At 43.9% G+C, this 21,393-nt stretch overlaps 1 protein-coding gene across 1 annotated transcript; it reads right to left on the bottom strand.

Moving 5' to 3' along the window:
• Window positions 1-13,988: 13,988 nt before the first annotated feature.
• On the bottom strand, window positions 13,989-20,175 carry LOC125529748 (RNA-binding protein BRN1). Its single transcript, XM_048694166.2, has 9 exons — window positions 19,645-20,175; window positions 18,796-18,878; window positions 16,858-16,909; window positions 16,617-16,742; window positions 16,428-16,510; window positions 15,782-15,964; window positions 14,996-15,335; window positions 14,478-14,621; window positions 13,989-14,389 (listed from the first exon to the last, which is right to left on the bottom strand). The coding sequence occupies exons 1-9, from the start codon at window positions 19,868-19,870 to the stop codon at window positions 14,262-14,264; spliced, it is 1,365 nt and encodes a 454-aa protein (XP_048550123.2). The 5' UTR covers window positions 19,871-20,175; the 3' UTR covers window positions 13,989-14,261.
• Between the last annotated feature and the right edge of the window lie 1,218 nt (window positions 20,176-21,393).

Raw genomic sequence — 21,393 nt, 5'->3', positions numbered from 1 at the left:
ATAAAATTCCAATTTAAACTATTCAAAATTTTAAAACTAATGGCACTAACAGAAAGTTTATAATTTTTGTGACCTAAAAGCAAAAAGAAATCACTAAAAAACTATAAGTATTTAGTTGTAAGTATAAATAAAAAAAATAGAAAAAAATTCTATTTTTATAGTAAAGTTATTCATAAACTAGTGATTCACACAAATTTTTAAAAATTCAAATTTAAACTATTCAAAATTTAAAACTAATGGCACTAACAGAAAGTTTATAATTTTTGTGACCTAAAAGCAAAAAGAAATCACTAAAAAACTATAAGTATTTAGTTTTAAGTAGAAATAAAAAAATAAAAAACCAAAAAAATGTAGAAATAAAAAAGAAAATACCAAAAAAAATGCCTCCTACTGGGCCTCCACGGCCTGAATACGACTAGAAACCCTACATGGGCCAGAGGCCCAATAGGCCCACAGGCAGTAGCAAGTTTAGGCCCGAAAGCCTGCATTAGAGAGGAGCTCGAATGGGGAGGCACAGCAGGGCTTATAAACCAGTGCCGGCGCCCTTCAGCTAGCGATGTGGGACTAAACTTTTGGGCGCTGGCAGCACAAGGGCATTGGTCCCGGTTGGTGGCACCAACCGGGACTAAAGGGGGAATTGGTCACGGTTCGTGTCACCAACCGTGACCAATGCCCCCCTTTAGTCCCGGTTGGTGCCACCAACCGGGACCAAAATCCGCCGATTCCCGCCCTTTGGGCTGCCGAAAATTGGTCTTTGGTCCCGGTTGGTGGCACCAACCGGGACTAAAGGGTGCATTAGTCCCGGGTCGTAGGACCAACCGGGACCAATGCTTTTGGTATATAAGCTGGACTTGTGAAAATTTTACAACTTCACTGTCAGTTCATGCCCGACGCCCCAGCGCTGCTCCTCGTCGCCGTCGTCATCATCGCCCCTACCTCCGACGCCGTCGCCGCGCCGCCCCTGCCCCCGACGCCGTCGCCGTGCCGCCCCTACCTCCGACACCGTCGCCGCGCCGCCCCTGCCTCCGGTGCCGTCGTCGCGCCGCCCCTGCCACCGACCACGTCGTCGCCGCGCCGGCCCCTGCCCCGCGCCCTAGCCCCTTCCCGCGGCCCGCCCCCGCCCGCCGACGCCATCGCCATCATCGCCCCTGCCACCCCCGCCGTCGCCATCGCCAGAGCCCCCGCTGTGAGCTGCCGCGCCCATCCGGCTCAAAGCATGTTTTTTATTAGATTAATTTCTTATTAGATTTATTACATTAATGTTTTTGTTCACAGCATGTTTTTGTTCATATATGTATTTTTTTGTTCATTTGTGTATTAATGTTTTTGTTGCATATATGTAATTTTTTTCAATGTATATATGTATGTGGTAGCTATATATGCATGATGAGGGGGGTGGGGGTCGATATACCCCCTCCCCGATAATTTCAACATGAGCGGAGAGGTCGATATAGCCCCTCCCCGACAACGTGAGAGAGGGACGAGGGGTCGAGAGAACTAAATAAGATGATGATGTTTATGATGTTTTTTTCCTATTGATGATATGATGATGTTGATGATGTTTTTTTCTGTTGATGATATGATGATGTTTTTTCTGTTGATGATATATATGATGATGTTTTTTTTTCATATATGCATTTTTTTAATATATATGATGATGTTAGTGGAGAGGAAAAAGTAAAATAAGGAAAAGGAAAATAAGTAGAGAAAGAAGGAGAAGAAGAAGGAGAAGACGAGGAGAGGAAGAAAAGGAAGAGGAGAAGAAGAAAGGAATAGAGGAGAAGAAGAGCAAATTAGAATATATATTCTATTTTCTCTTTTCTCCTCTATTCCCTTCTTCTTCTCTTCTTTTTTTCTTCTTTTTTTTCTTCGACACATGGGGGGGTCGAGAACGTCGGACATTCATGAGAGAGGCGAGGAAGAAGGGGAAGAAGAGGGAGAAGAAGAGGAGAGGAAGAAGAGGAAGTCTTCTCCTCTATTCTTTCTTTTCTTCTTTTTTCTTCTTCTTCTTCCTCTTTATTTTATCGAGAACGAGGGTCGTCGAGAGGTCAAGGAGCGGTAGAGGAGAAACGCTAAATAGAAAGTATCGTCGGTGTGAGATACATGTACCGTCGGTGTCGGACACTACACCCACATCCCACAAGTGGCGCGGGCTTCGACGCCCACGTCACTTGTGGGACGTGGATGTAGTGTCCGACACCGAAGGCCACATGTATCTCACACCCATGATACTTGCTAGCTACTTAGGGTTTCCTCTACCGAAGAGAAGAGGAGAAATAAATAAGAAGAAGAAAAAAGAAGAAAAAGAAGAGGAGAAGAAGAAAGGAATAGTGGAGAAGAAGAGAAAATAGAATATATTCTATTTTCTCTTTTATCCACTATTCCTTTCTTCTTCTCCTCTTTTTTTTCTTCTTTTCTTCTTCTTCTTCTTCTTCTTCTTCTTATTCTTATTAGCCGGAAGTAGAGAGAGGTTTCCTAGTGTCAAAGTATTGAAGAAATCCATGCCTTCATCATTAGCCGACAGTAACCAGGGCATGTTGGTACGAAGTTCTGCAAAGTTGTTTTGGAATGGAGTCCCGGATAGAATAATCCGCTTTTTGGTACGAATTCAGCAAAGGCCTTCCAAATAGCGATATTCGGAAGGCTCTTGCTAAACTTTGTACCAAAAAGCGAATTATCCTATCTGGGACTCCGTTCCAGAACAACTTTGAAGAGCTTCGTACCATCATGCACATGTTACTTTCGCCTAATGATGAAGACATGGTTTTGTTGAATCCCTTGACACTAGGCAACCTCCCGACCCCTCGGCGATCCTATCGAACATGAGAGGAAGAAGAGGATAAAAAAAGAAGAGGAAGAAGAAAAAAAAGAGGAGAAGAAAGAATAGAGGATCTTCTCCTCTATTCTTTCTTCTCCTCTTTTTTTTCTTCTTCTTCCTCTTTTTTTCATCGGGAACGAGGGTCGTCGAGGGACATAGATGTAGTGTCGTCGTTGTCGATATATACCCCCTCTCGATAGCTTACTATGATTAGGTAGCTAGTTCTACGTTTGGCACTAATATATCCATCTGTCATGTTTGAATAATAATTGCCATGTTGTAAATATTTGTAGAAACTATGGACACCGCCCTAGACGAAGTAACAAAAGAAGCGTTGTTGAGGGACATAATCGCAGAAGGAAGTGATGCCATCTCGTTGTTTCTCAACGAAACCAATGGTCTGGAAGGAGAGGGTGAACAAGCTGGCTACGGTGACCTAATGCCGGTGCAAGAATAAGAACATGAGGACGGCTCCGGTGACCCAATGCCGGTGCAAGAAGGAGACCGTGATGACGGCTCCGGTGACCGAACCGAGTCCGGCCAGGTATATATATTAGTTAAGCCTATGCTGACTAGCTGATTGATGCATTCATTGTTTTGGTATGTACACATATTAATTAATTCTTTGTTCTTTTTTCTAGCCCTCCGGATCGAGCACAACTTCGGTAAAGAGACGAGGCCCGAAGAAAAAGTTGAGCTCGGATGAAAAGTTTGAGATCATAGCAATCGCGCCCGACGGCCAACCTATTGAACCCCTCCGGACAAAGAGCGCATTTGTTGCTCAGTGCGGGTTCTGGTTAGGGACAAGATCCCGATAAGCATCCAGCAATGGTTTAAGCCGGCTACAGAAGACCCTGAGGTCTCTTATGTCAATGATATGTAGAAAAATGATCTTTGGACTGATCTGAAGTCAAATTTCACCCTACCGCCTGAGGATAATCCAGAGAACCCAGTTAAAGAGAAATTAATCAAGTATTTTGCTCTGAAGAGGATGGCAGAACTATTCAGGAGGTGGAAGAAAGAGCTGAATAAGTTTGTCAAAAATAATGAGACACCAGAATTCAAGGGCAGATATGAGAAGATCAGAGATCACTGGCCCGCATTTGTGGCCCACAAGACATCGGAAAAGAGTAAGAAGATGTCGGCGACAAACAAGCAAAATGCTGCGAAGAAGAAGCTTCACCATCGCACGGGGTCAGGTGGCTACCTCATAGCCTGGCCTAAGTGGTCCAAGACTGAGAATGATCTGGTTCATAAAGGGATCGAACCAGAGACAATTAACTGGCCAGACCGTTGCCGGACTTGGTTCTTCGGGGCTGGCGGAACACTGGACCCTGTAACAGGGAAGTGCATTTGGATGAACGATCAAATGGACATACCAGTCAGTAAGCTTAAGCAGTATATCGAAGCAGCGCAGGAAGGGACGTTCTTTCCAGACAGAGAGAACGACGAGCTCACAATGGCCCTCGGGAATCCTGAGCACCCTGGACGGACACGAGGCACGCCAGGCTCCATTCCGTGAAAGGTTGGGTTTCCGGACGCAGGCGGTTACAGATCCCATGAGAGGAGGAAAAAAGTGCAGCAGACCCAAATGCAGGCGCTGAAAGCAAGGGTAGACGTGATAGAGGAACGAGAAGCAAATCGCAGCAAACGTACTGCCGAAGCCTCCCCCGAAGCTACCCCGCCATCTCAGCGTAGAAGCAGCGTGGCTTCCACCGAGCTGCTTCAGCCGGAGCATGCCTTGACGGCTCCTGCCAGCTATCCCGTGGATGCTATAACGGAGTCTCAAAATTGCCACCTTATGACGCAATGGATGAATTTGAAGGTCAAGGCGGCTGTTGGCTCTGTTTTTCCTACTGAACCCGGCGCAACTTTTCACTGCCGGCCGATTCCAGAAGGATATGCTAGGGTGATGGTGGATGAGATAACGGAGGGATTTGAGGACCTCCAGCTTGACCACCCTACCGGTGAAGGGGAGACTCGGCTGGGGTCTGCTCTGAAGACTCCATGCCTATGGCGGAAGGAGCTCATCAACCTTCCGAACTGGACGCCACCGCCTCCTCCTCCTCCTCCGGCGAGTCAGGGCACTCCACCTCCACCGCCTCCTCCTCCGGCGAGTGACGATCAGGGCCCTCGGCCGGCTCCTTCTCCGGCGCGTGGCGGCACTCCGCCTCCTTCTCCGCCTGCGCCGACGCGCCCGAGCAGCCAGCCTCCTCCTTCTCCGCCTCGTCAGCAAGGGCGGAAGAGACCTGCCGCTGCTCCAGCTGCTCTGGCGCGTCGTAGTCCTTCTCCTCCGCCTCTTAAGCAAGTAAAGAAGACAACCGCTACGTCTGCTCGATCGGCGTCTAGCAATACAACCAGAGGCGGGAGGACATACAGATTCGGTCCTTCTCTGAAGACTCCAGAGAAGTTACCATACGAGAGGACCCAGGAGGAGAACGCCGAGATCGCGCGAGAAGAAGTGAAGAAATTTTTTGAAGGGGTGAAAGCAAAGAAACATCCACCTCCGGAGGAGAAGGTAGATCGGGTGAAAGTGAAGCGCACTCTGGCTGCCCTGACAAAACCACCGAAGTCTGATCCGCCGAAAGGAAACTATGACCGCATTATTGGAAAGGAATTTGCCGAAGCGGAGCGGTCGGGAAGTACTGTCAGTGATCAAAGGCTGAAAGAACGACGAGCTGGGAAACAAATTGCCCAGCTCGGCGAACAAGCGAAGCAATCGTGCCCCCCGCTCAAGGTGCCTAGCCACAACGTCGATAATGATCCGAGGATGGTGCCCGGTTATAGCAATCTTGCAGATTACCTGCCCGACGAAGTACATTATGAACCCATGGAGATGCAGATACAAAGATACGAGTACGGGAAGCCTCTCGTCAAAGATGAAAGATCTCTATCAACGATGATGCGAAGATTGCATGTGAAAGTTAAAAAGGAGCATGACCTCGTTGGAATTGATCTGTTGCCTGTTCCATTTGAGGAGTTCTATCAGTTTTTCAATCAATTGGCCCTCGATAAAACAACGGTCGCCTGCTACTGTCTGTAAGTAGTACTACTTCTGTCATTAAGTTTCTCTATATAGCTTAGCTCTTTCATTGCATGTATTTATAATCATCCTCACTATATTATGCAGATTAAAGATCGTCGAATTGAAGAAAAGACAAGTCGGTGATATTGGGTTCATTAACACATATCTCATAGATGCAACTCAGGTTAAATTTCATGCCGCAGAAACCGAGGCCAGCATGCTAGAATCGTTGATAATAAATCAAAACAAAGATATAATACTCTTTCCTTACAACTTCAAGTGAGTGTTACTGTCTTATGCGTATTCGGTTTCCCTTATATATTAGTCAAGGTTATAGTAATGTAATTGATGAGTTATGCATGCGTGTGCAGTTTCCACTATATTCTCCTACATATTAAGCTTGAGCAGGGACTAGTAACCGTCTTAGACTCAAGACGAAAAGATCCCAAGGACTATGCAGACATGACTCAAATACTCGAGAAGTAAGTTAAATCGATCATTATCCACCATATCAGCAACTTTGTTCATTTTCTGATATATCAAGTAATTGTTTTCTTTGTCCGGCAGGGTTTGGAGAAAATTCACCAGAAAAGCTCCGGGACTGCCGAAGGAGCTGCAATTTAGACACCCGAAAGTAAGTACTACCTATAGTAGCATTTTAAGCGCATCTACTAGCTAGTCATTCAAGCGCTAGTTTCATCAATACCATTTGGCATTCTTGCTTATCAGTTTGATTAACCTCTATTTCTTGTAAAGTGGTTGTGGCAGGAACAAGGGAATGATTTCTGTGGATACTATGTTTGCGAGTCCATCCGCCACACGACCTGTGAGGGGGGCTACACTGACGAACAATATGAAGTACGCAAATAACAACATTCACAATTTTATTTTATTACCATCATTTGTGTTGAGTTTCATTCATTCATATATATATGTATTGACCCCCTTCTTTAAATTAGATGTTTCGGAAGCGGGATGAACTCCTAGCACCAGCTCGCATGCGAGGAATTCAAGAGGAATTGGCGGCATTCTTTCTTGACCACGTGATCCCTGAAGACGGAGAATTCTATGTGGACCCTGAGTCCGTATGATTATATTTGTAAGAGATAATTATTGTATATATGTAGCCGGTAGTGTCAGATAGATATACGAGAACTTGTTGTTCGACCAATCTCTCGGAGAAGGAGAGGTGGTCGATATCACTTCTCTCTGTATATATGCATATATGTTCATGACGATCTTCTGTTTCCTTCGTTTGCTTACTAGCTAGCTAGCGTGTCTAGTCCTCTCTATATACGTATGTATAGTACGTAGCGTCGACCAAGCACGGACATAACAGAGGACACTTCTTTCTATTAATTATAACTAGCTAACACAATATATGAAACACCTAAATTAACCCCCCAAAACCCCCAACCCCCCCCCTTTCAAAAAAAAAAACAAAAACCCCAGCCACAGAAGTGCTGACGCGTGGATGCCTATTGGTCCCGGTTGGTGCCACCAACCGGGACCAAAGGGTCTCCTGACTGGGCTCTGCGCACTGCCCACGTGGAGGGCCTTTAGTCCCGGTTCTGGATTGAACCGGGACTAAAGGGGGGAGGTATTAGTACCGACACTTTAGTCCCGGTTCCGGAACCGGGACTAAAGGCCCTTACGAACCGGGACAGTAGGCCCTTTTTCTACCAGTAACGTCTGCCGGAGCTGGGAGAGAGGGAAAGTGGGGCGGGTCGGGAAAGGTGTGGGCGGCGCCGCCCGGGGGGCTGGAGGTAGTTTGGTCATGGGTGGAGTGGGGGAGGCAGCGGGGGGTGGGCACGAGAGGAAGGATTTTTCAGAGGGGCGGGGCGGTTCGGTTGGTTGACTCGGGTTAGGCTCTGTGCGGGTGGGAGGTGTTATCATAATAGACCCAGTTTTGTTAGCAGAATAAGGTCTTAAGGGTGTTATCATAATAGACCCACCTATATATATATATATATATATATATATATATATATATATATATATATATATATATATATATACGGTAGCGCTAAACTGAGCGAGAGCGCAGAATTCTTTATCCTGCACGCTGGTCCTAATTAGGCGTGGTTGCTCCGTATGAATAGGTCTCCTCTTCCGTTAATGAATGAGGGTAAAACTGACTGCAGAAATAGTAATGCAATTTATTTCATTACCATCCCACAGATACACCTACGCCCCGCAACTACCCTTCCTAATTGTTGGTAGTAAACCAGGTTGAGGCTATGGTAATAGGTTACTTTACGTTACCAACTATGCTTTCTAATTATTTTTTTTGCAAGACTACTTTCTAATTGTTGGTAGTAATACGGGTTGAGGATGTGATAATAGAATAATTTTCCTTACCAACTATGCTCCCTAATTGTCCATAGTAAAACAGGTTGAGAATATGATAAAACAATTATTTGTGTTACCAACTACGCTCTCTAATTGTTGGTAGTAAAATGGGTTGAGGATATGGTAAATAGAATTTGCGTTACCACCTACAGTCCCTAAATTTTGGTAGTAAAATTGGTTTAGGATATGATAACAAAATAATTTGCATTACCGACCAGTGAATTGGTTGTGGTTCGAGCGTAGCATCGTAAACTTATTAAACTACGATGGTAATAGAATAATTTATATTACTATAACACATCTGATTTTGTTGTTACTACATTACTATCAATTATTACGATTGATTTAGAGTGGGAGAGTGACGAGCGAAGAGGTTGGTTGAGTTCTGCTGATTAGGCGTGCTCACACGGTTGGCCGGAGCGTACGCTAAGATTATCCTACGCGCAGGCTTAGTTTAGCGGACCTATATATATATATATATATATATATATATATATATATATATATATATATATATATATAGGTAAAATAGATGGGCACCTAGGTGCCTGGGCACCTTGATTGTTTTGGAAACCGTGATATATTTAATTAGTTTTCTATTCATTCTTCATGCAAAACTTTCCATACTTATGATTTATTTTTGTTTCATAATTATTAGGCATGCAAGAATTGCCATATAATAAATCGTATTAATGTTTTTTTTATTTGAACTGTCATGGTTATCTAATGCGCGTATTTTTGTTTCCTAAATATCTAATACATACCAACTCGTATATACTTAATATTTTTTGGACTCTTACATATCATTTTTGGTTCCTAACTATCTAATATGGGCATCGAATACCTACTAATAAAATTATTTACATACGTGATATGTATATACCCAATAGTGTATTTCCTAACTATCTAATACTTGTATCCGGTACCTACTGACGATGTACATACACGGTACGTATATTCCAGGTCACGTAAAATATGGCTACATATATACCTTGCTATGTAAAAAATACCCAATGAACTTCTACTGTACCTTCGTAGCAAAAAAAAAAACTCCTAGTATACCCACATAGTTTATACGGCATGGTCACATAAATCTTCTAGTATATACCCAACGAACATAAATAAAACAGTATACCCAATGTGTCTGCACACGTATATACCTGGCTATATGAAAAAGTGTAGAAACTGTTAGGTATCATGTCAACGTATATATAGTAAAATATGGCTACGTATATATCCGACTACATGAATTATGGCATCCATTGGTATCCGAATACCTGGGTACAAATCTCACATCTGGGGGGTATGCAAAAAAATATGATGGGTATGCACATACCAAAAAAATATCCATTTTGAAAAAAGCTTGAAGATGTACATGTGTATTTTCCCATGGAGACAAAAGATAACTATATCTTCTGTTCCCAAGACGATCATATACATACGTATCTAATTATGTATATGACTTCCTATTTTTATGTAAAAAAGAAAGAAGTGCATGTATAAGAAATAAAGTTGGGGACGTACCATGGAGCATGCATGGCCGGACCATTAATTGCTATTTTTCCCCTGTATTGTTTAATCTGGGCATTAAGTGTCCATATGAAGCAATAATTTACAATAATTCTTTCCTAATAAAGAGATAACATGGTTGATCCAATACTGCCAATACTAATTACACATGCACACATCTCAATGTAATCCAACGGTTTGTAGGCAAGGTGCTTGGGCACCTAGGTGTCCCAAACTGGCGTCCTATATATATATAATACTTTTAAATATAAAAAAGTAGAAAAGAAAAATATGTGAAAAGAACAGTGAAAGACAAGGCAGCCTTGTAAATAGAAAAAATACTTTTATATATATATAAGATTTGTGGCCTCCCGCGCATCAGGCCGGCCCAGTCTCACGCTGGCTTCAGGCAAGGCAGCCTTGTGTCCGAACTTTTGTTCGCCCCATCGTCGCCAGATCCTATTCGGCGCCTTAAGGCCAACTCCAACGCGCAACCTCAAATGAACGTTCGTTTCGTCCGCTTTTCATCCGTTTTCGGGTGGCAATGGGGCCGTGTCCGCCAAGATTCGTGGATGTGTCGGCCGTGCGTCCAACGCGCAGCCGCATTTCGGCTGCATCTCGTCCATTCACCAACACAGTAGATAAAATGAAGATGATGTATATGAAATGGTCCAAATCAAACATAGCTCCCAAATAGTCTTTACATCCCAATCGAAATTTGTTTGCATGACAAGAAAACAATATCAAATAGTCTTACAACTAAATCGAAATTTATTTGCATGACAAGAAATTATACTCATAGGTCTGTTGGTTGCCAATGTGAGTCCACACATACTCAACCAAGCCATCCTGGAGCTGGACCTGGACATGAGTATGCCAATCACGCAACTTCCGATGAAACTCAACAAACTGTTCAAAGATTGCAGGAAGTGGCTGCTCAGGCTCAACATTTTCAGCCTGGAAATCAAACCATTGGTCACAGATGCTATCATCACGCTCATCCTTCACGATCATGTTGTGCATGATCACACAAGCAGTCATCACCTCCCAAAACTTCTTCGTGCTCCATGTCAATGTAGGGTTGTGAACGATACCCCATCGAGACTGAAGGACGCCGAAAGCACGCTCCGCATCCTTCCTAGCACTCTCTTGCATTTGGGCATACATTTTTCTCTTCTCTCCTTGCGGATTGGGTATGGTATTTACAAGAGCTGACCATTGAGGAAAGATGCCATCAACTAGGTAATATTCCTTGTTGTAATGGTGGCCACTGACCTCAAAGTTGACCTCTGGGGAGTGCCCTTCCGCAAGCCTTGCAAACACTGGAGACCGCTGACGAATACTAATATCATTCTAAGAACCAACCATGCCAAAGAAAGAATGCCATATCCAGAGATCTTGTGACGCAACAGCCTCTAGTATAACAATGGCACCTTTCACATGCCCCTTGTACTGTCCCTACCAAGCGAATGGACAGTTCTTCCACTTCTAGTGCATACAATCTATACTACCAAGCATGCCCAGAAATCCCCTCTCGGCATTGATCACCAACAACCTCTCTGTATCAGGGACAGTTGGCTCTCTTAGGTACTCCGAGCCGAACACTTCCACCAAGGCCGTGCAAAAACTATACAGTGAGAGGAGACATGTGGACTCACTAATACGAACATACTCATCCACAAGATCACCAGGAATTCCATATGCAAGCATGAGGATAGCCGCAATGCATTTTTGGTATGAAGAGAAACCAAGCTTGCCTAGGGCATCCTCTTTGCACTCAAAGTATGGGTCATGCGCGACCACTCGCTCGTGAATAAGATTGAACACATGCCTTCTCATTCGGAATCGGCGACGAAATTGATGTAGCCTAAAGAGTGCACCATCCTTAAAGTAATCGGCACAGAGAACGGTGTGGCCTTTCTCCCTATTGCGGTCCAAGGCCGGAGCATGGCCGGGGATTGATCCCATGTACCGAGGCCGCTTCTTAGTGATGTTTTCATGTACGACCAACGTAGCCGCCAGCTGTTCATCGTCCGAGGATGAATCATCCGATGAGAAAATGAAGTTGTGAAAGAAAAACTCATTACCACTATCCATTGTACCTTGTGAGGAATCCATCGAACGCCTTGAGGCCGTGCTGGTGGCGCCCTGCGTCGCCGAACGGCCGGCCGGAAGAGGTTGGGGACGACGGGCGACACCGATGGCCGTAGACTGTCTCCCACTGGCAACAAGGAGAACGTCGGCAAAACGCTTTCCGGTAGGCCGGTGCGGGTACAGCTATGGCATGGCACGGTGGTGGTTGGGGGTGGCAATGCCGGGGCACGGAGGGAGGTAGAAAAGAATAAAGAGGGGGGTATGTCTCCCCGACGAGAGGGCCAGGGCAGGACAAGCGCACGCGTCGCTCGCGTTCGCGAGTGTCCGTTCGGCTGCAAACTTGGCCCAAACTTGGGCCCGGATTGGGTCGAAAGCGGATAGAAAACGGACGACAGTTTGTTTGTGGCCGCGCGTTGGGAGGCCTGCTTTGTCCGTTTACCACCAAACGGACGTGGGCGAATAGGATGGAGTCACGCGTTGGAGTTGGCCTAAACGCCGGATCTATGCAAATCCTCTAACCAACGCACACCCTCCTCTCCGCCTTAGGCCAGCCCACTTCACCTTTTTATTATAGTTCAAAAAAGATGCGACCAACAAGTTTCGATTTTGGCAAATCCGCTAACCGGCGCACACCCTCCTCTCCGCCTTGGGCCAGCCCACTTCACTTTTTTTCTCTATTCTATTAAAGTTCAAAAAAGATGCGCCCAACAAGTTTCAAAATCGAGATCTCTAGGTAACATACAGACAGAGGCAACCAACAGACTGCGATAGGACTAGTGACGATTTTAGGCATGGCTTTATTCTTAGTTAAAAACGCAGTGGTTTCTCTCTTTCGTTTTTTTTCCTTATTTGTTTTGGTCGGGTTTTCTTCTTTTTTCTATTTCTCTTTCTTTTTCCTTTTCTTTTCTTTTTTAAAATCCCCTAACTTTTCTTCAAAATCGTGAACTTTTCTTAAATTCACAAACTTTTTTTCAAATTCATGATTTTTTACCTTTCTGCTAAATGCGTGAAGATTTTTCTTCAAATTGGTGGTTTTTTTATTTAAAATTGATGACTTTTCTTCAAGATCGATGGACTTTTTTTGAAATTCTATGAACTTTTTCATATTTGATGAACTTTTGTTTGAAATCAACGAACTTTTTTTTAGATTTGATGAACTTTTTTAGATTTGATGAACTTTGTTTCAAACTCGATGAACTTTCCTCAAATTCGATGTTTTTTTAATTCGATGAACTTTTTTAGATTCGATGACCTTTTCTCAGAATGGATGAACTTTTTTCGAATCCAATGAACTTTTTTGAAAAAGATGGATGAACTTTTTCCAAATTTGGTAAACTTTTTTCAAATTGATGAACTTTTTCTTTCAAATCGATGAACTTTTTTGAAACATCAATGAACTGTCTTTTTGAAATTCGTAAACTTTTTTCCGAAATTTGATGAACTCTTTTTCATAAAAAAAAATCAATTTTGCCAAATTGTTTTCAAATAATTCACAAATCTAATAAATAGAGCCGATACATTGGTTCTTAAACTTTTCACAACCCTAGTAGTCAAGTGACGCTAACCAACTGTAGAGGTTAAGAAAAATTTTCTTGTACTGTGGCGCGAGTTCGAGTCCCTCCGCCTGCCCTTTTCTTGCGTGGTTTTTTCGCAAGACATTTTTCCTTCTACTGCACGAGGCGGGCCGGCCTATGAGGTGTGGCGTGTGGGCGCCAGCTACCTGTTCGGACGGTTAAGGCGCCGAACAAATTTGATGAAACAAACCAAAACTTCAGATTGGTTAAAACCAAAACTTCAGACTACATGAGACATTTTTCCTTCTACTGCGCGTGGTGGGCCAGCCTATGAGGTGCGGCGCGTGGACGCCAGCTACCTGTTCGGACGCTTAAGGCGCCGAACAAATCATTTCGATGAAACAAACCAAAACTTCATATTAGTTAAAACCAAAACTTCAGACTAGTAGCACTGGAGCTGGGATTCGCTGAGTTTAAGTCAGGTGACTTAGGCCCACATGTTAGTGACTCCTAAGTCACCTGACTTAAAAGTTTGGAAATCTGAACCGGTAGCACTGGCATCTGAATAATTGCAATGCCAACCTTCTAAAGAAGACATTGCCAAAATCATGTTTCCATGGAGATGGGAGCAAATGACTCGGAAAAACAGACCAAGAAAGTTCAGAGCCATTTGCCATGAGATGAAGGAAATAATTGAATGAATCTGACTTCTGATGTATACAGGGGGTCTGACGCTAACGCTAAGCTGAGATAATAAAATTACACAATGCAACAAATTTTCTTAAGATTGTCAACTGAACTTAGAAGATACATGGCGCTCCCCGGCAGATTCCCTGGGCGGCGCGGCACGGCGCGCAGGGCCAAGTGGGGAAACAATCAGCGTCACGGTCAACTATCTGACAAATATGTACCGGGAACAAGACCGCATGGGCATCACAGATGATTTTTGTCAAAAAGGTTTACTGTGCTTGTTGTCTCTCTTGAGTTGTACTTTGAGTTTCTTGCCGCCTAGCTGGAAACCGTTCATCATGGCGATGGCCGACTGCGCGGACACAGGGTTGTCATAGCTTACAAAACCTGCACCAAAGGTTATAATAAACAGATTAAGAGAGATCATGTGAACGATGCACAAGAGAGTGTGTCTGCTAGTGAGAGATTTTATTACCGAAGCATTTGCTGGAACCCGTTGCTTTATCAACAAACACCTTGGCACTTATTACTCTACCGAACCTCTGGAAGGCATCGGACAGTTCCTGGTCACCAAATTCTTGTGGGATATGGTAGATAAATAGATTGGCTCCAGGAGGTCCTGAAACATGTACATAGGTTTTACTACAATGCAACAGACATGATAATAGAAAACCATGTCAAAAGGGTTTTGCATAATACGATATTGATTACTGTAGTTGGTAGAATTAATCAGTACACCGACTGTCAGAGTTGCCAATCAGTGTTAAATATTGACGCTGGATTCTAGTGTACAACTTTGGATAGCCTTATATGCATGTTGCTACCAAATGTAAAGTTTTTCATTTTTGTGAAATGTTACAGGATAGTGTTCACCGCCAATGCACAAGGCATTTGCAGGAAATTGCATGCTAACTAATGGACACAGCTACTATCAGAAGAGTATGGTATTTCCCCTTGCACAATAAGTAAAGATAAGAATAGAATGTGGCTAACCTTCTGTTTGTGTTTGGCCACCGCCATTGCTACGGGGACTATATGCAATAGAATTGACATTTGCACTTGGAACTTTAAGGGGATTGTGAGGACTCCCAAAAGGACGATTGTTCATCGGACCACCAGGGTAGGATCCAGGGTACTGCATACCAGGTACTGCAGGATACGGGCTGCCTAAGTGCATTGGGTTAAATGATCTAGGACCTGAGTTGGGGGACAGTTCAGGGTTGACTCCTCGTATCGAGTTCCCTTGGTTAACAGGCTGACCCATATTCTGAAAGGGGCCTTGATTTTGCATAGGAGATAAAGGGTACTGCATAAGTCCATATGTCCCTGGAGGCTGCGCACAAATAAATCACAGTTGTATTCCATATCAGATCAGTGCATGTAAAAATGTTGATTAGTCAAGACACATATTTCAACATCTTGAAAAGCTCCACACATAATACTTGGGTATCTAAAGTACCAGTAGCTTTTTCAGGAGTAAATCTGACAAATTATGGCAGTTCAAATGAATATTCTTTTTCCAATGCATAAGAAAACACCATCTTTTATGTTTACAGCGACGAAACACTCAGGGCCACAACAGATACATAAGTTTTGAGAAAATTACTTTTGGGGTGCAAATAATACAATTCAGAAAATGGCATATTCTGGACAACAATTTTATAAAGAACAATATAGTGAAAACAAAATGGGACCAGAACAATATAAAGTATTATGTGAAGTTTCCTGTGATATGATAGTGTGTGGTGCAAACAAGGTTTAGAGAACAGCACAACTCACCTGATAACTAAATCCATTATACTGAGGCATATATCCCATCTGTAAAGCTCCAAATACTGAAGATTGTGGCATTGGGCGTCCATTCGGCATATTAGGTGATTGCAGTTGAGCTTTCTGTGCTTTCCGGGCCTGCCTTTCCTTTTCTGTATCAGCCCATTTGACAACCAGTGGCACACTAGAACCCTAACAAATGGATGAGAACATAAGAAATTATATACAAGGCACTAACAATCTGATTTGAGAAGATATCCAAATGATTAATAATGCAACTCCAAGGTAAGAGTAGGCTAAAAAGGCAACAAGTCAGTCGTATGTGGAATATACTAGCAATGGCAACCATCAAGTGATCATTCAGGTCAAGTTATGCATTATAGTTAGATACCAAAACATATAACCAACTATCTGAAATATTCAGGAAAAGTAAAAGCTGGGCACCAATTGTATGCACCATGAATCTGGACACAACTGGTTTCAAAACCTAATAGTGATAATATTGTTTATAACTGCCAGGACGAGTGACTGAACGGTTTGTTGTTTGTAATGGCATAGTTCATTGAGAATCATGATATATATACTATACACAATGTTAGAATAAATGCAATAATAAGTAAAAGTTGCCTTGCTATCCTAATTCATTTTAGCAAACCTCTACTTTGTGCTTCCCATTTAGATCCTCAATAGCTGCCACTGCTTGCTCCTTCATTTCATATTTAATGAAGGCGCATCCAGCTGCAACAACCAAAGTTAATTAACAAATATACATTATGGACATTTCAGCGTCGAGCGATGTTTATGCTTCTATTAACAGGAAAGTAACTTCTCCGCAATAACTTACCTTTACTTGTTTGCTGTGAACCTCTCAAAATTTGTAAATCCTTGATATTTCCATATTTGGAAAATAAATCTGTCAATTCAGTATCTGCTACATTTTTTGGAAGCATTCCAATGAAAAGCTTGTGTTCTGAAAGTCATAGCAAATGCAAATGTGATGTGTCCTGTTCACTGTCAACAGAAAATAGGGACAAAATATCTTGAGCAAAGACTCTGTACTAAACGACTGCAAATGATGACCATACCCAGCCTCTCCAACTCTCCATCAGCATATTTTACTTGCAAAGGACTTGCCGCCTGTATTACACAGAGAAAGAAAATGTCGTCAGTGAGTCAAGGGAAGCAGCAACAGGCCTACAAAAACTGTACTTTTGGAGTCTTGAAGAGAAAGCCTGTCAACTATTCCCAAATAAGCATCACAAGAGTAGCAATAATACTAAAACAAAATACTAGCCACGTGCATGTGTCTGACTAGCTCCACAAGTCAGTGATTACCAACTACCATAAACTGAAGCATTTCTGCTTTTGTCCACATTAAAATATGGGTCCTTAATTGCCAGGACAGCAATAACAACGCATACTATGATGCCATCATGGTATGCGTTGTATCGCGTATGGTGAACTTTTTCCTTTGATCAGACAATTATGCCACATTACATCATGTTTCAATAATACCCATCTCAGTGGGTGATTAGATACTCAGTGTCTCAATCTCTTTCCTCGTCACTTTATGTGTTTATTTCATGAAAACATCTCAAGAATGGAAGACCATCGACCGCAAATTAGGTCTAGTGCAATGATGAAGATCCTTATGATTCTGAAGAAAGGAAGTCTGGCCCACCACAACAAATGTACATTATCTGCAAATCTTTTTGGGCCAAAGCATGCAAGACATCGACCAAAAGGAACTTTAGTTGCAACTCAAGCTACTTGAGGGCAAAGCATGCACTTTCATGAGATTTTGCATTTAGTCCAAGAGAACCAACTGTTTCATCTGCATAAACATTTTGGCTGTGTTTGATAGGAGCCAGGTCACAACTATCCACACTTGGGAGTTAGGTTTGGCAGGACCTCAGGTAGGTGTGACACAAAACTGAAGCTACAATCAGTTCATGACAAAAGGGCAAGCGTAGTGGCTAAATTGTTGAGCAAACTTTTGTTAGGTGTGCCACTCAGGGACAAGCCTAGTCTGCTGTCTGGTTGGCATCCACAAGTCAAAATTTACCATGGTTCAAATTACTTGCTGTAAAACATGACACACCCACTATTTACACCATCATGTGGTAACTCCAGCAGTCTGGCTCTTGCTGAAGGTTAACTGTAACCTTATTTCTCCTCTAATCAAATACTACATCTTTTCCCTGGTTGGCCCAAATGTTTTGACAATTCCCAAGCTGACAGAAGTTACACATGTTTTTTTTCTCTTAATACCCGATTATGCTTACTTATCAAGATATACAACCTCTAACTACAACCTTAACGAACTATCACACTGCATCAACATCCCACAGATTACAATTCACCATCCCACAGGTTACAATTGGCTAATTAGCAATGAAAGGGAACCCCCTTCACTGTTACTCTACTGTCCTCAAGAGTAAAGATCCATGAAGGTTACAAGTATGATTATTTGTATTGCATTGTCTAGCAAGAATGCTCTAGCATGTGTACCTAAGCGCAATAAAAGAAAAAGGGAAATCATTGGAGTTATGATAAATAAAGCAACCCCGGGAAGGGCATGAATTTCACAGGGAACCACCAATTATGACTACATCAGAAATAAAGCCTGACAGCACCACCAATTCTGGAAACATGAATTTCAAGTTTCCACTGTTCAAGTCCTAAAATAGTTAGCGCGACCCATCGGCAGACTAAAAACGGTTATCCTCATAAAATCTGATGGAACCCACAGGTGTTCAATGCAAACAGTTCTAAATTTCAGAATACCCATAAAGTGACTATATTTAATTTTCCCAGAATGCCCCACAAAGATTATAGAGTACACAGACAGCTGAAGACAGCTCCCAGTGCGTCCCTGCCAACCAAATCATGGAACGCTCATGAACCACATCATGATTCGCCACCCGGAAAGAGCTAACGAACCGTACTGAATTTGTAACAATTCCAACTCGGCAGATGGCGTAAAAGCACACTGATAGACAAAGATAGGAATGCTCACATACCCCCGGGAGCGTGTGCTTGTTGTGATACGCATTCACCGCCTTGTCGGCCTCGTCCCTGGAGGGGCATATAAGGAAGCAGCACCCTGCATCAGAAGGTCAGATTATGAGGAAGAAGGATGTAAATGAAGCATCAAGCAACAGAGTAACACTACTGTATCAGGCGGCAGTGCCGCAAAGCTGAAGAAACAAGCGCAAATCTGGCTTGTCAACGTCTGGGGTACCACTACCAGCAAACAACTTCCCTGAAAAGCATGGGAAGGTTCCTAAACTTTGGGCAGCCGCTCCACTAACCACGTGTAGCAGGACAAAAATTACTTATGGTGTATCGCACTTAATTTGGAGCTTGAAAACATACCCCCAAAATATTAAGCAAATGTGGCACATTTGTAGCAGCATTGCTTCCAATCCAAACAGTTTCAAGCCGCAGAAAAAAGCCCCTAGGTAAAAGAAGATAAAAAACAGAACTTCCGAAAAAATTAAACGGCAAAATTTCCAGCGGCACTCAAGCAAATCTAGCAAGCTAAAGGCGACTCCGGCCGAGCAGAGCTCAGATTAGAGCTCGAAACCGCAGCGCCCGGACGATTTGACGCGAGATCTCCCTGGAGCGCGGCAGAGCGAACCCAAAAACGCCACAAATTCGAGGACCTCAGTCCCTCCGGCGGCAGGCATTGCGCCGGAGGGCCGCCGCAAATCACGGGACGGAGGAGGAACCGCCCCGAGAAAAGATTCGAAAACTTTTGGCGCGAGGGAACAGCGCGGAGCGGGAAAGAAAGGCCGAATTCCCCCGGCGGCATTGAGGCGGCCGGGGCGCCAGATCCGGGCGTGCGGTCGGATCCGCGGCGCACGCACCTCGGGAGGCCTTGGTGGCCTTGTCCTTGATGACGGTGACCTCGTCGACGAGGGCCACCTCCTTGAACATGGCGGCGAGCTCCGCCTCCGTCATGTGCTTGGGCACCTGCCCCACGAACAGCTTCACGCTCTGCTCCTCCCGCTCCTGCTCCGCCTCTCCCCCTCCTCCACCCGCAACACCTCCCACCGCAGCAGCCGCCGCCGCCTTCTCGCCGTCCTCCGCCATTGGCCGCCCGCCGGAAGCAACCGCCGCCGCTCTGCTCGCCCCGGTCGCGTGGCTGGCTCGACTCAACTGGCGTCGCCGCTCCGCCGGGGCTAGCAAGGAGTGTATTTTGTTGGTTTGTTTTTTGGGGGCGGGGGCCGGGGGTGGTGGAGGTGGAGGTGATGGAGGGAGGGAGGGAGGGAGGAGTTGGCGTCCGGAGCAATTAATAATTGGCAATGGCAATGGATATGCACGTAGTCTCTCAGATGTGTAGGCGTAGGAGTTGTTGCAGTTGTAGCCAGCGGCAGTGTGACTATGATATTGATGCGAGTGGGGAGGGAGAGAGCAGTTGGGTTTCTGTGGGAGGAGGGGGCCGCTGTCCTTGTGATCCCCTTTGTTTTGCTATATACAACGGTTTTCTTGCACCTTCCTTCTCTTTCCCTGGTTCCAAAATTTGTTGGGAAATTTTGTTTTCTTTCCATTTCCTTTTTTATATTTGTGAGTGTGTGAAGAGAGCGCCAGCCACCAGGCTCTGTATTAAAATAGATCTAAAAAATACAACATACCCCTGAAAAAAAAACAGATGGTCACGTGCGCCCTGACGAGCCGATGGCGCGCCGCTCTGATGGTGCTGAGGCCGGCCAAGCCTTGTATCTAGCGGCCAGGAAGTCGTCGAGGTTACGTTTCCGGAACGCCCCAGAGGGGAAGGCGTCACTACGACAGTTGGTGCGGTAGAGGAATACGTATATTGGATTGTTTTTTGTGCGACGGCTTTTATTGCAACATTGTCGTTAATCCAGAGTTGTTTTAAAATTTTCGTCGCCTAGGATTGTAAGCCTGAAATTCGATCATAGAAAATTACAGCCATTATCCCGAGGTGGGATCCCCGTGTCTTCTGTATCTGGGATGAGCTGGCCGCGCGTCGTGCAAGCCGGACAAATCTTATATCTAGGGGCTGGAAAGTCGTCTAAACTTCGGTCCAAAACACACCAAAAAAGAAGGCGTCGTCACGATGTTTCATCTAGTAGATAAAGACATATATCGGATTGCTTTTAATGTGATGATTTTTACTGTAACAGTCTTGTTAATCCACCCCCTACTGATTTGGAAATTTTGTAAGCCTAAAATGTTGCTACACTCCCTTAAGAAGGTTACATGTCAAGCGAGGACATGCACATAAACCGTCTCATCTTGGTCCAGAAGTTTGGTAAGATGCCTGAGATTTTTGTGAGCACATTTTGAAAAATAATTAGATTTTATGATTTCCTATATATTTTAACCTTTTGATTAGAGTTACAGATGGCACTCTTTTGCTTGTTAATATCTTGTACTTAGGATTATGTGATAGCTTCTTATGTCTTTATCACTGGAGAAGATAACGATCAACTCCGTGGTGACAATAAAAAACTAACGTGGTGACAAAGTTAGGTTTGGATGACTAGTTATGCGTGCTGGACTTGACTAACAGTCTAACACAGGATAGTGCAAATCAAATCAACCTACGAACAGTGGATTTTCTTTTAGGTTTTCACCCTTTGCATGGCATA

This window comes from Triticum urartu, chromosome 3A (assembly GCF_056163025.1).
Source record: "Triticum urartu cultivar PI428250 chromosome 3A, HENAU_Tu73, whole genome shotgun sequence".
Classification (NCBI taxonomy): domain Eukaryota; kingdom Viridiplantae; phylum Streptophyta; class Magnoliopsida; order Poales; family Poaceae; genus Triticum; species Triticum urartu.
Note: the sequence above shows the minus strand (reverse complement) of the source record. Positions and strands in the feature narration are given on the sequence as shown.